Source organism: Triticum dicoccoides, chromosome 7A (genome assembly GCF_002162155.2).
Source record: "Triticum dicoccoides isolate Atlit2015 ecotype Zavitan chromosome 7A, WEW_v2.0, whole genome shotgun sequence".
In the NCBI taxonomy this organism is placed as follows: domain Eukaryota; kingdom Viridiplantae; phylum Streptophyta; class Magnoliopsida; order Poales; family Poaceae; genus Triticum; species Triticum dicoccoides.
In genome coordinates this window covers 548533860-548547610 of record NC_041392.1, presented here as the reverse complement: position 1 = coordinate 548547610, position 13751 = coordinate 548533860, and the positions used below count along the sequence as shown (strand labels likewise).

The 13751-nt window shown below is 42.5% G+C and overlaps 2 protein-coding genes across 2 annotated transcripts; one reads left to right on the top strand and one right to left on the bottom strand.

The window, feature by feature from the left end:
* Positions 1–693: 693 nt before the first annotated feature.
* On the top strand, positions 694–5380 carry LOC119329231 (U-box domain-containing protein 34-like). Its single transcript, XM_037602244.1, has 9 exons — positions 694–1049; positions 1149–1270; positions 1379–1494; positions 2398–2519; positions 2618–2946; positions 3071–3172; positions 3535–3963; positions 4097–4849; positions 4919–5380. The coding sequence occupies exons 1-9, from the start codon at positions 899–901 to the stop codon at positions 5099–5101; spliced, it is 2307 nt and encodes a 768-aa protein (XP_037458141.1). The 5' UTR covers positions 694–898; the 3' UTR covers positions 5102–5380.
* Positions 5381–5448: 68 nt separating this feature from the next.
* LOC119329232 ((S)-coclaurine N-methyltransferase-like) lies at positions 5449–8476 on the bottom strand. The gene is made up of 8 exons (XM_037602245.1): positions 8197–8476; positions 7693–7801; positions 7313–7537; positions 6926–7025; positions 6726–6836; positions 6309–6392; positions 6124–6182; positions 5449–5852 (listed from the first exon to the last, which is right to left on the bottom strand). Exons 1-8 carry the CDS (start codon positions 8387–8389, stop codon positions 5660–5662), a joined length of 1074 nt encoding a protein of 357 aa, XP_037458142.1. The 5' UTR covers positions 8390–8476; the 3' UTR covers positions 5449–5659.
* Positions 8477–13751: the final 5275 nt, after the last annotated feature.

The window sequence follows — 13751 nt, the reverse complement described above, 5'->3', positions numbered from 1 at the left end:
ATTTGGGGATGTTTGAAGTCATGCTGGTTTGGCATGTCTCTCTAGTTATAGGCTTGGTGGGTTTAGTTGTGTCATTCTTCTATTCGGGCCGAGCATCCCTTCTCTCTCTGCTCCGGGTTCCATGATCATACCTTCCCGCGTTCATGTCATGCGTATTCGCGATATAGCTTGATGTCCATTTCTCAAACGAGCTATTACAAATTCATCCAACGGCACTAAACAGGTCCCTGGAACTACTTCGACAACAATCACTGTGAGATATCCTTCGTCCGGAATTATTTGTCGGAGAAATGAATGTATTTAGACGTACTTTTAATTTTAGATACATTCATTTGCGCGGGGGCGGAGGGAGTACACAAATAAGAGCGGGCCGTGGCATCCAGGATGCCTCCTCGCATTCGGTTTGAAGTTTGATTTTTTCTTGGTCGCAAAAGAAAAACGGACTATACACTCGGTACATAAATGGAGACAGGACAACAACCTAGTACTGTACTGGTAGACTAGAGTACAGTACACAACATAAATACTCCTTCTTGGGGTGGAGTAAGCATGCGGGCGGGTCCCACCTCCACGTCGCGGTCGCGCAGGTTGCCTCGTCGTCGCGCCAACGCATCCGAGCCATGGAACGCAGCCCAGCTTTGATTTTCAAATCATTTCCATTTGGCACCGTCCAACCGAAGCCAAGTCACCCCGTGCTCTCACCTCTCATCGGTCTCAGAGGAGGGAGGTTCCAGCGCTGCGAGTGGTTGTTGCTGACTTGATTGGTTGGTTGACTCCGCAGCCGCCGCCGCTGCCGCCAACGGGCTCGGGCCATCCTCCTTCTCCCCCCCGCGCCGGCGTCGCTCTTGAAGAAGGAAGGAGGTTAGTTAATCATCGCCGCCGCCGGCTGCCGCGCGGCATGGCCTCCTCGGGTGACCCCCTGGCGGTGGCGGTGGCCGTGCGCGGGGACGGCCGCGCCAGCCGCCGAGCCGCCAGGTGGGCCGCCGCCGCGCCCGGCCGCGTCGCGCTCGTCCACGTCATCCCGCCCCTCGCCTTCGTCCCCACCCCCAGTAAGCTGATCTCGCCGCCCCTCTCCCCCTCGGTTCGGTTCGGTTCGTGACGTCGACGGCGGGAGCTGAGGTCCTTCTTGTTGTGGCCGCGCGGTGCAGCGGGGGAGCAGGTGCCGGTGGAGAGGATGGCGGCGGGGGTGGTGGAGATGTTCTCGCAGGACCGGAGGGCGCGCGCGCAGGACGTCTTCCTCCCCTTCCGCCGCCTCTTCGGCAGCAAAACCGTCAGTCCTCGACCGTCTCCCCTTCTCGGCGCAGCCTCGAGCTAGCAATCTCAGTCGTTCTGATCCATCGATCTGCCCGTGTCTGAATTCGAGCGTGCGCGCGTGCAGGTGGAGACGGTGGTTCTGGAGGGGCACAGCGTGGCGGAGGCGCTGGCCAGGTACGCGGCGGAGTCCGGCGTCCGCACCCTGGTGCTCGGATCCGCAACCTTGAGCTGGTTCCGAAGGTATATGCTGTATTTTCGAGTTCAGAAAAGGCCAGAATTTCGCTTTTGAGAACCTAACGAATCTGTATAGTTGTTGTTACTTGCTCCGCTTTTCCCAAAAGAGGAACCAGAAATGTAAGTTAGTGCAGGGAGCAGAAAGGGGCGAGTCCCTTTTGCGGATGGTGACTTGCCTCACTATCTCATGTTACACATTTGGCATCAGAAAGGTGGATAGATGCATCCACTGATCCACGTACATACAAAATTAGTTTCTGTTTATAGAGATTTGGAAGAAAATACTGTAGGATAGTTTGCAAAGTGTGTGTTGGTAAGATTTGTAGCAGCAACGACAGTCCTGTTCATGCTGATTGGTCCCTGTTATGCACCTGCTTGATTGTCAGCATATGCATCTGGTTTTGTTTTATGTTTCAATTTTGTGCCCTATTTAGTCCTAATGGTCTCATCTCTTAGGAAGATTCTAGCTAACTGAAAGGTCCTTCCTTAATTATTCTCTTTTATTACAAGGTTGAGAGTAGCTCAAAATGATAGCACATTCGTACATTCTCATTATCTGCCTCTGCTCTCATGAAATATTTATAAAAGGGCTTATTACTCTCTAGACTCCTCCATTTAAAGGTCATACCTGCCATCTGTGCGCGGTGTTTCCTGAATCTATAGAATTCCTGGATGCAGTTCCATAACTAGTACGTATATTAGTATACTGTTATTTCAGGGCTGAATCAAAGTCAGTACATATTTGATATTTCTTGGTTCCATAAATTATCATTTTATCAACTTCAGATGCATTACCAACACTTAGGAGCATCTCTGTTTATGTATGGAGTTTTTTTAGCACGTTCAGTTTTAAGCCAGTTGTGCCAAATCTCCAAGATGTTATAAATGCTAGCACTGTTATCTTTTCAGGATATTATGGCTCCAAGATTTGCCCAATACTGTCTTAAAAGCCATGCCATGTTCTTGCAATGTATTTATCGTATCCCGGCACAGATTAACTATAAAACTTGCGTATCAGACTCAAACAGGCAGTATGTTTTGCTCTATTTCTCTTTCTTCCTAACGTCTCAATCTGTTCATTTTTACCAATGGAATGGCATTCTGTTCTTAAACACATGCGTTTTTACAGACTCAAATACTTGCTCAAAGATCCAGTCAGTTAGTCATAGAGCATTTGCCCTGCAACTGACGAGCCAGGTGCAAGACAAACAATCATTGCACAACCTTCCTGATGTCAACACACCAAAATCTTCTGGAGTTACTAGTTCTGACTCGTGCTCTCAAGCCCGCAGTTCTCTTAGCAATTCTTCGAGTGCTGCTAAAAGTTCAGAAAGTCACAGAAGACGTCTGTTTGGAAGCTTATGTCGAAAGACACCAGGGCGAACAGGGGACACAGATTTTGACGCTATTGGCCAGTTGAAGGAATTTCCTTATGTCTCCTTAAGTTCTACTGAAGAGGTCAGAGCTGTTTCCGATTACTATGATTGATGTTGGCTTCCAGATTTTCTGACATTAACCGGTAATTGTGAGCTGGCATGTATTTTTGAGATTGCCTGATTTTTGTTGCTGTCATGATTTACAGTCTCAACGTATAGATGAAGTAGCAAAACAGAGGAAGGAGTTGCAGGATAAACCGATGATGTATGTCGAGGCTTGTGAAAATCACGTCCATGCTAAGAAAAAGGTTAGTGATATATGGTAAACCTGCAAATATCTTATTCCGAACCAAGGTTAAATTCTTGTGATGGTTGTTGTATATCTTAGTTACTTTGTACCAAGAAAAAGTTGTACTAAGGTTAAGGCACTTATTTTGGGACGGATGGAGTATTTGGTAATGCTAATCAGTAACTAAGTGATACTCTGGATGATCCGTGTGCTTCATCGAGTGACATTTTATTCACATTTACCACATCTCCTACTTAGAAGGTTGATACTTACCCCCTAAGTTAGTTGCTACTATGCATACACTACTCTTTGCATTTGGTCATTTTCCATTCCGAGGGAAGGTTTTGCTCAGTCCTTATCCATTACATTATGATGTTTCAGATCCAGGTGCTTTCTAATGGGTGTAGTGAAGATTTGCAGAAAGTGCAAGATGCACTACAGTGGGAGGATTTTTTCAAACAGAAAGCTGCACCGGAGAAAAACAAACATTTCAGAGCTATTGAAGAAGCTGAGATGGTGAAAGAGGCATTCACTCGTGAGGCTTATTCCAAGCACAATGCTGAAACTGTAACCAACATGGCGACTACCAAGAAGGCAAAGGTTCTGGATGCTCTTCTGTCGAGAGGCAAAAGTTGCAGGCGCTACTCGAGACATGAAATAGAGCTCGCCACCGAGAACTTCTCTGATGCAAAAAAGATCGGTGAGGGAGGCTATGGGATTGTATACAGGTGCACCCTTGATCACACTGAAGTAGCTGTCAAGGTTATCCAGCAAGATTCCCGTGGCAAGATTGATGAGTTCTTTAAAGAGGTACTCCGATTTATATTTCTTTTAATCTCATATAATAATATCTAGCCATGAGTTGATTGCGAGATCTTATGGGTTTCACCTTGTTGTTGATGGGGTATTTATTAAATGCTTTGATTTTTTCCACATGATGCAGGTTGAGATTCTCAGCCGACTTCACCATCCCAACCTGGTTTTGTTGCTTGGGTTTTGTCCTGAAATTGGATGTCTTGTATATGAATACATGGAGAATGGAAGTCTGGAAGATCAACTTATCGACAATGAAGGGCGCCAACCACTCCATTGGTTTCTGCGCTTCCAAATTATTTTCGAGGTAGCTCGTGGGCTTGCATTCTTGCATGGAACGAAGCCAGAGCCGATTGTGCACCGTGATCTCAAGCCTGGAAACATCTTGCTGGACAAGAACTATGTAAGCAAAATAGGCGACGTAGGTTTTGCGAAGCTCATATCAGATCTTGCGCCAGATGGTTTCACAGAATACAGAGACGACACCGTCATTGCCGGCACAATGTATTACATGGACCCTGAGTATCAGTTAACTGGGACAGTTCGTCCGAAATCAGATCTTTTCGCTCTGGGGGTTATCATTCTCCAGCTGCTAACTGGCAAGCGTCCGCATGGGCTAATACTTAGTGTAGAAGAGGCCGTCCGAAAGGGCACATTTCCCGATATTCTCGACGTGTCTCTGAATGATTGGCCAATCGCTGAGGCGGAGATGCTGGCAAAACTGGGGCTGCATTGTACGGCGCTAAGATGCAGGAACAGGCCTGATCTCGAGCAAGTGGTGCTTCCAGAGCTCGAAAATATTCTAAGCAGGCTTACCAGTTCCCAGAAGTTTGAAAGTCCAAACACAGTTGTGCCAAGCCACTTCATCTGCCCTATATCGCAGGTAAAATTCTCTACATAAAATAGTGTCAGTTCAACTGTCACTTCAGCTTAAGAGACAATTTCGATGCAGGAGGTAATGGATGATCCTTGTGTTGCTGCTGATGGTCATACCTACGAGCGCACGGCGATCGAAGCTTGGCTCAAGAAACACAAGATCTCCCCTATTACGAAGCACATTCTTCCAAGTCTGACCATAATTCCAAGCCATTCCTTGCACGAAGCGATCCAGCAATGGAAGCGGTCATCTAGATGACTGTAGTTTCCAGTCAAATCTAGATGATTTTTTGGTTATTTTTTTCCTGTTCCACTTCGTAAAGTAGGAGATAGTTGTATATCGTAGTAGCAGGAAGATTTGGTTCTCTAGGTGATTCATCTTGTCTTCCATTCAGAGCAGGTACAGCCTAAATGGCTTCCTGAAATAACTACTGAATCCGATGCACCCAAGTGCTAGTGTGTGACTATGGTTTGGACGTTGCTGCTGACTACCTGAACTCCTGGACTTGAAGACTTCTCCAACATCACATTTTGGTTCTATATCTGTGTTCCTCAGTCACGTAAATCTTTCGAGATACAAATTTGTTCTTTCTCGCGCTTGGAAACTGCAAATCTTTTATAAACCATTTAGGTAAGAAAATATTTTCGACAGACATTGCCAGCATCAATGCTGTAAGTACCAGAACACTGAGGTACAATTTTATTCAAGTAGGATAACCCCTAAACGCAGACAAAAAATATTACTAGATACAACCTGTGTGACAGATGATTCTCAACATACAACTCTACTTCGCTCCAGAAGTGTCCAGCGGTACTTCTACTTCTTTCGGAACAGGTGATGTGCAACCATCCATTCATCACCATTGTTATATCCAAAAAGTTCGGCGACTGAGATGAAGAATGTCCTCCAATAAGCTATCCATTTGGTAGCTGATTCCCTCCCATAAGTCTTCTCAAAGATTGGCCTTATGGTAGCGATGTTCTTGTCCATGCGTTTCAGCCACTCCTCGCTACAGGCAGACATCGCATACAAAATTAGCCTGCCGTGTCAAAAAAAACTCTAGACACCAATGAAGTTTCGCTTTGCATCAGGAGCGAAATGTAAACCAGGCAATTCTCCAACAATTAATTCACAGTTTATCGCATAGCATTTTTACTTTGATATCAAGGTTTGCAATGTTATTTTGCATTTCCTACCTAATCAATTAAGCTCATCTGGAATCATGTCGAAGCACACTGAGTAAAAGGGATATTATATTTTGAAACTTAGGAAAGGCATACCTAGTTCTAGCATAATGTGTGCCACTGACAAGCCAATGATTGACCACAGATACATCTTCCTGCAAAATTATAGTAAGTGAATATCAATATTCATGTTTGATCAATGGCAAACCAACTAATATTCATATGTGGCTAGGGCAGGGACAAATAACCTACTGAAGAGGAACAATCCATTAGGTACTAACCTGAAAGTAGAGAAGGAGGTTTGCTGATGGCATTGTTCCTCCAGTGAAGAAATACCTTGTGATCCAATCATCATCATTCTTGTCCTGTTGAAAATGTGATGTCTCGGTTCACATGAGAATTACACTACAGATATACTTATAGTAATACAGTTCTCAAAAATAACTTAATGAGTCTACTTCAGTACCAGAGGCAAACTTATTTCACTCGTGAGTGTTAGTAATGAATAATTTTTTACCACAAGGAACTTCTATCACTATCGGTAGGAACGATATTGTTAAATGAACTTCACATATATGTCAATGAATACAAATAGAGCTACAAATATAAGAGGTAGCACCATGATCCGTGTGATGGGAAAGCTATTTCAGATGTAGCCAAGACCAAATGACTTGTGAAATGCAGGATTGTTAAAGTACCTCAAAGTGATACGCAAATGTCTTGTGGCAAAAGTAGTGAACAAACAATAAGGAATCCTCTTTCATCCATCTGGATATCTTCTTAAGAAGTGCCTTGTAGTTTTTCATGTGCTGCATAACAGGCCCATTACAAACACTCCTTTACCATGAGGAATTATAAAAGGGGTTGAAACCACAGAAATTTCCAAGTTAAGTTATACCTCAAACATCTCTATGGATATGATCCTGTCAAAAGAACGTTCCATCTCAAACATGCTGATGTCTGCTACAATTATCTCAACATTGGATAGCTCATTTTCCCTGTAACAGAAATGGGGTGATATGCACCAAAATGAACTCTGTCAGCATGTCTAGCAAAAGTGAAGGTTGAATAGTTGATGCATGTGAAAGATCAGTATTTGAAATAACTAGAAAATTATGAAACTAGTAAGCGATACATGAACATGATAAAAATGAAATCAAATTGAGCTGTCATCCCTACGCTCTGGTGCAAACTTAAAAATTATCATGAGGAATATAAAGTGGTCACTACATGGCAAAAGAATACAGTCATCAGGTCCTCTCAGCACTAAAACTGCTGCACTTACCTACACTGCTCTTCTATAAAAGCCTTTTGAGTTGTTGAGTTGCATATCCCCGTAATATTGCAGTTCCTATATTTCTTTGCGATGTATAGAGAGAGGGATCCCCATCCACATCCAACATCAAGGATGCTTTGGCCATCTTGCAGCTGCGCCCTCTCACAATACAACTCCAACATTGCAACCTCAGCATCTTCTAGGGTGCTCGAATCATCAGGGAAGTAACATGAGCTGCAAAATCATGGAGATACATGGTAAATCAGTAGCTTTTACTCATGTAGTGTAACATTATAAGATTCAATATTTTCTCCCTAGCACCTTTTCCAACGCTAAAAAACTAGCCATTTAACCATTCTTGATGCTAGTGTGCACCATGAAGCACAAACCTGTATTTGAGGTTTTTCCCGAGCACTAGCTTGAAGAATGTGGTCGGCAACTCGTAGTGTTGGGTTTTAGCTGTGTCCGTTTCAATGGCAATGGGCATGCCTTCAAGCGCTGCATCACAAACCAAAATTTACAACGTCACCACAAAGGAATCAGACTAACAATCAACTAATAGCAGAAGTTCTTTTTTTGCGAAGTACTCCCTCCGTCCCATAATATAAGAGCGTTTTTTAACTAATAGCATAACTCAACAATCGTATTCACATCTATCCTGAAGAATTACTTCTACGGTAGGTCAGAGGGAACAGTAGCTAGGCACAATTTCTGAATTCGAATTTTCAGAGAAATTACGGAAAGCTGCTACCAGGCGTTTCCCTCGCAAAAAAAGAAAAAAGAACTGCTACCGGGCGTTCGCCCGGACATTCGGATAGTATTTGCGGAGATTAGAGTCGCAGCGCAGCGAGCAGCGAGGGCGAAGGAAACTGCATTTGGGCGGGGGCGCGTACAGTGGGCGAAGAGGAGGAGGTCCTGCAGCTGGAGCGGCGCGGAGGGGAGGTAGCCGAGGCGGAGGCGCTGCGCGAGCAGGAGGCGCGTGAGCCGCCGGGTGACCGCGTCGGGCAGGAGGTTGCGCTCCAGCGCCGCCAGCGCGGACCGCGCCGCCGCCTCGTACGCCCGCGCTGCCACGGCCGCCGCCGCCATTCTTGCTCGCTCCTCTCCCGGCGGCGGCTGCTGCTGCTGCTGCTGCCAGGAATTTGGGCCGGGCTGCCGTTTGCTTCCGTGATTGACGTTTCCGTGCCTGGGTTGGTGGCAGCCTAATCGGCTGGGGCTGGTCAGTGGCGCGGCTCGAGTGAACGTGATACGGACACGTCGCCTCGATAACGAGGGGAAGGGGCACGTGACGGTGGATTTGTCTCAACAAGGAAAAAACGTGACAGTGAATGGATGCGGTAGGCGGAGCAGAAAGTTTTGCCAATGGGTTCACTAAGGATTTGGACATGAACTAACGATTGTCTGCGGTGGCAGAGAGTGCTAATAAATCCGGGTAAGCTTTCTCAAAATCTTCCCAACTTATTCAAGGATGGGGGCTAATGCCACCCCCCGGGGATGATATGTACATAGGTCTACCTCAGATTAGTTTTACAACCTTATACTAACACTCAAAGGACAACATAAGAAACTAAAATAGCATACCACATATAATTGTTACATAAAACTACATGACGAATAAATATCAGTTGAATGAAAACATAAAACCCCTTTTCAAATGTTTTAAATAAAGTAGTCAAACGCACAACTTTATACTTTCATAGGTAGTTAGATAAGGTATTCCTTGTAAAAAAACAAAATGACATGTTAATTTCTTAAGTTGTAAATAAGTACAATTAAGCGAAACATGTAGAGTCAATGCCATTTTCAAGTTTCTTTGATCTTTCATTGTTACTACTTACTAATGATAAGAAAACTCTCATCCATTAGCAAATTAGAAAACCACTCTTTAATTGATCACCCATTTTATTACATATTTTGTTGACAACAATCATATATCAAAAACACTGGTCAATTAATTCCATGGAAACCGGCAATATGTACTTTACAGGTTGATAGACCAAAGTAAAAGGAGTATGTTTACTTGCCTTGCACCATTAATTTAGCAATATCAGTAATTCCATCAGGACCAACATCATGCAGTTTATCTGAATCAAAATTATCTCGATAAAACTCAGCCAGTTTAGTAAGTTCCTCACATCATAGACAAAACATAACTCTTCTCCTAATCTCAATCTTACTTTATTAAAACATTTTATATATTCTGAAATTCCCTTCGGATTAGTCGTAATATGACAATTAATTTAAACCAGATTCTATCTGAATAAAAGACTATGTGGGACTAGGAGTAGCGCATCATTTGTTTGCTTGCCTATAAGGGTGGCCTTGAAGTACATGCGTTATTATATTTATCATGATATAATGACCGCCCCTTTTGCAAAAAGTTGTTCCATACTAGATCAAGATTTGACCAAAAAGGAAATCATATAATTAAGGTTGGATAAGACTTGTACAAGCGGGACAGGACATGCTATTGATACATCTCCAACATATCTACTTTTCGAAACACTTTTGCCCTTATTTTGGACTCTAACTTGTATGATTTGAATGAAACTAATCCGGACTGACGCTGTTTTCAGCAGAATTGCCATGATGTTGTTTTATGTGCAGAAAACAAAACTTCTCGGAATGACCTGAAACTCCATGGGATATCTTACAATAAATAATAAAAAATCCTCGCCAAAGATGAAGACCAGGGGGGCCCACAACCTTCTCACGAGGATGGGGGGCGCCCCCCCTAGGGCGCGCCCCCTTCCTCGTGGGCCCCCTGGAGACCCCCCGACTCCAACTCCAACTCTATATAACTGCTTTCGGGAAGAAAAAAATAAGAGAGAAGAAATCACCGCGTTTTACGATACGGAGCCGCCGCCAAGCCCTAAAACCTCTCGGGAGGGCTGATTTGGAGTCCGTTCGGGGCTCCGGAGAGGGGGATTCGTCGCCGTCGTCGTCATCAACCATCCTCCATCACCAATTTCATGATGCTCACCGCCGTGCGTGAGTAATTCCATCGTAGGCTTGCTGCACGGTGATGGGTTGGATGAGATTCACCATGTAGTCGAGTTAGTTTTGTTAGGGATTGATCCCTAGTATCCACTATGTTCTGAGATTAATGTTGCTATGACTTTGCTATGCTTAATGCTTGTCACTAGGGCCCGAGTGCTATGATTTCAGATCTGAACCTATTATGTTTTCATCAATATATGAGAGTTCTAGATCCTATCTTGCAAGTCTATAGTCACCTATTATGTGTTACGACCCGTTAACCCCGAAGTGACAATAATCGAGATACTTACCGGTGATGACCGTAGTTTGAGGAGTTCATGTATTCACTATGTGCTAATGCTTTGTTCCGGTTCTCTATTAAAAGGAGGCCTTAATATCCCTTAGTTTCCATTAGGACCCCGCTGCCACGGGAGGGTAGGACAAAAGATGTCATGCAAGTTCTTTTTCATAAGCACGTATGACTATATTCGGAATACATGCCTACATTACATTGACGAATTGGAGCTAGTTCTGTGTCACCCTATGTTATGACTGTTACATGATGAACCACATCCGACATAATTATTCATCATTGATCCGATGACTACGAGCTTTCCATATACTGGTTTATGCTTATTTACTTTCCCGTTGCTATTGTTACAATCACTACAAAACACCAAAAATATTGCTTTGCTTTCATTACTCTTTTGTTACCGTTACCATCACTATCATATTACTTTGCTACTAAACACTTTGCTGCAGATACTAAGTTTCCAGGTGTGGCTGAATTGACAACTCAGCTGCTAATACTTGAGAATATTCTTTGGCTCCCCTTGTGTCGAATCAATAAATTTGGGTTGAATACTCTACCCTCGAAAGCTGTTGCAATCCCCTATACTTGTGGGTTATCAAGACTAATTTCTGGCGCCATTGCCGGGGAGCATAGCTCTATTCTTGAGTCACTTGGGATTTATATCTGTTGGACACTATGAAGAACTTGAAAGACGCTAAAACCAAAATCTATCCCTCAACTACGAGGGGAGGTAAGGAACTGCCATCTAGCTCTGCACTTGATTCACCTTCTGTTATGAGTAAGCTTGCGACACCTACACCTGCTTCTGCTATTCGTTCTGATATGTCGCATGTTATTGATGATGCTACTTCTGCTATGCATGATACTTATGATGAAACTACCTCTATGCATGATACTACTATGCCACTTAGTGATTTTCTAGAGGAACGACTTGCTAGGGCTAGAGAGATTGAAAATATTGAATCTGATTATGAAGATGAAAGTGATGATGAAGAATCACTTGTTATTCCTAAGGGTTATTTATTTGATCAAGATGCTTCTTTAGCTATTTTAGCCTGCAAAGATAGATATGAACTCAAAAGGTTATTAGCTAAATGGAATAAGCAATCTCCAAATGCTAGGATGAGACCTGACCCTGCTTTTGCTACTTCACCTATATTTGTTGCTGATAAGGATTATGAATTCTCTGTTGATCCTGATATAATTACTTTGGTTGAATCTGATCCTTTTCATGGCTATGAATCTGAAACTGTTGTAGCACATCTTACTAAATTAAATGATATAGCCACCCTGTTCACTAATGATGAGAGATCTCGCTACTTTTATATCCTTAAAATATTTCCGTTCTCATTAAAGGGTGATGCTAAGATATGGTTTAATTCTCTTGATCCTGGTTATGTGCGTAGTCCCCAGGATATGATTTATTACTTCTCTGCTAAATACTTCCCTGCTCATAAGAAATAAGTTGCTTTAAAGGAAATATACAACTTTGTGCAAATTAAAGAAGAGAGTCTCCCACAAGCTTGGGGGAGGCTTCTCAAGTTACTTAATGCTTTTCCTGATCATCCTCTTAAGAAAAATGAAATACTTGATATCTTTTATAATGGACTAACCGATGCTTCCAGAGATTACCTGGATAGTTGTGCCGGTTCTCTTTTCAGGGAAAGAACACCGGATGAAGCTGAAATCTTATTGAATAATATGCTGACAAATGAAAATAATTGGGTACCTCCTGAGGCAGCTCCTGCTCCTATTAATGATCCTATTCCTAAACCAACTTCGAAGAAGAGAGGTGTTCTATTTATCAGTCCTGAAAATATGCAAGAGGCAAAGAAATCTATGAAAGAAAAAGGTATTAAAGCTGAAGATGTTAAGAATTTACCTCCTATTGAAGAAATACATGGTCTCAATTTACCGCCTGATGAAGAAATACATGATCTTAATCCTTTATTTATTGAAGAACCTCCAGACCTCGATAACCCGACACAGGTAGTAAAGGTAAATTCTCTCTATAGATATGATAAAGCTGAAATCCCTCCTACTAAAATTGCTAGTCAATGCTTGGATGAGTTTGATAATTTTATGTTTAAGAAAGAAGGCTTCAATGCTTATTTTGATAGACAATTAAAACAAGATGCTGATATGATTAAATACTTGGGTGATTATATGGCTAATATTAGAGGTGAACTTAAACTTGTTAGCAAACATGCTTCTATGGTTACCACTCAAGTAGAACAAGTACTTAAAGCTCAAAAAGAATTGCTCAATGAGATGAATAGTAAGAAAAATGATTATGCTGTTAAAGTGGCTACTAGAACTGGTAGAATGACTCAGGAACCTTTGTATCCTGAAGGCCACCCTAAGAGAATTGAGCAAGATTCTCAGAGAAATAAAATTGATGCACCTAGTTCTTCAAAAAAGAAGAAAAAGAAAAATGATAGAACTGTGCAAACTTCTAGTGAACCTATTGCTGAACACCTGATAATCCAAATGATATTTCTATTTCTGATGCTGAAACTCAATCTGGCAATGAACATGAACCTAATGAAAATGTTAATGATGATGTTCATAATAATGCTCAACCTAGTAATGATAATGATGTAGAAATTGAACCTGCTGTTGATCTTGATAACCCACAATCAAAGAATCAACATTATGATAAGAAAGACTTTGTTGCTAGGAAACATGGTAAAGAAAGAGAACCTTGGGTTCAGAAACCCATGCCTTTTCCTCCCAAACCATCCAAGAAAAAGGATGGTGATGATTTTGAGCGTTTTGCTGAAATGATTAGACCTATCTTTTTACGTATGCGATTAACTGATATACTCAAAACCAATCCTTATGCTAAGTACATGAAAGATATTATTACAAATAAAAGAAAGATACCAGAAGCTGAAATTTCCACCATGCTTGCTAATTATACTTTTAAGGGTGGAATACCAAAGAAACTTGGAGATCCAGGAGTACCTAGTATACCATGCTCCATTAAAAGAAACTATGTTAAAACTGCTTTATGTGATCTTGGAGCCGGTGTTAGTGTTATGCCTCTCTCTTTATATCGTAGACTTGATTTGAATAAGTTGACACCTACTGAAATATCTTTGCAAATGGTTGATAAATCAACTGCTATACCTGTCGATATTTGTGAGGATGTGCCTG

Bases quoted from the DNA above. Each gene is read 5' to 3' on its own strand.
- LOC119329231 (XM_037602244.1), top strand. From the start codon at position 899: ATGGCCTCCTCGGGTGACCCCCTGGCGGTGGCGGTGGCCGTGCGCGGG. The intron at 1,050-1,148 runs GTAAGCTGATCT...CGCGCGGTGCAG, and splicing joins CGCCTTCGTCCCCACCCCCA to CGGGGGAGCAGGTGCCGGTG. The intron at 1,495-2,397 runs GTATATGCTGTA...TTATCTTTTCAG, and splicing joins ACCTTGAGCTGGTTCCGAAG to GATATTATGGCTCCAAGATT.
- LOC119329232 (XM_037602245.1), bottom strand. From the start codon at position 8,389: ATGGCGGCGGCGGCCGTGGCAGCGCGGGCGTACGAGGCGGCGGCGCGG. The intron at 7,802-8,196 runs GTACGCGCCCCC...TTTGTGATGCAG, and splicing joins CCTCCTCCTCTTCGCCCACT to CGCTTGAAGGCATGCCCATT. The intron at 6,393-6,725 runs GTACTTTAACAA...CATTTTCAACAG, and splicing joins CATTTGCGTATCACTTTGAG to GACAAGAATGATGATGATTG.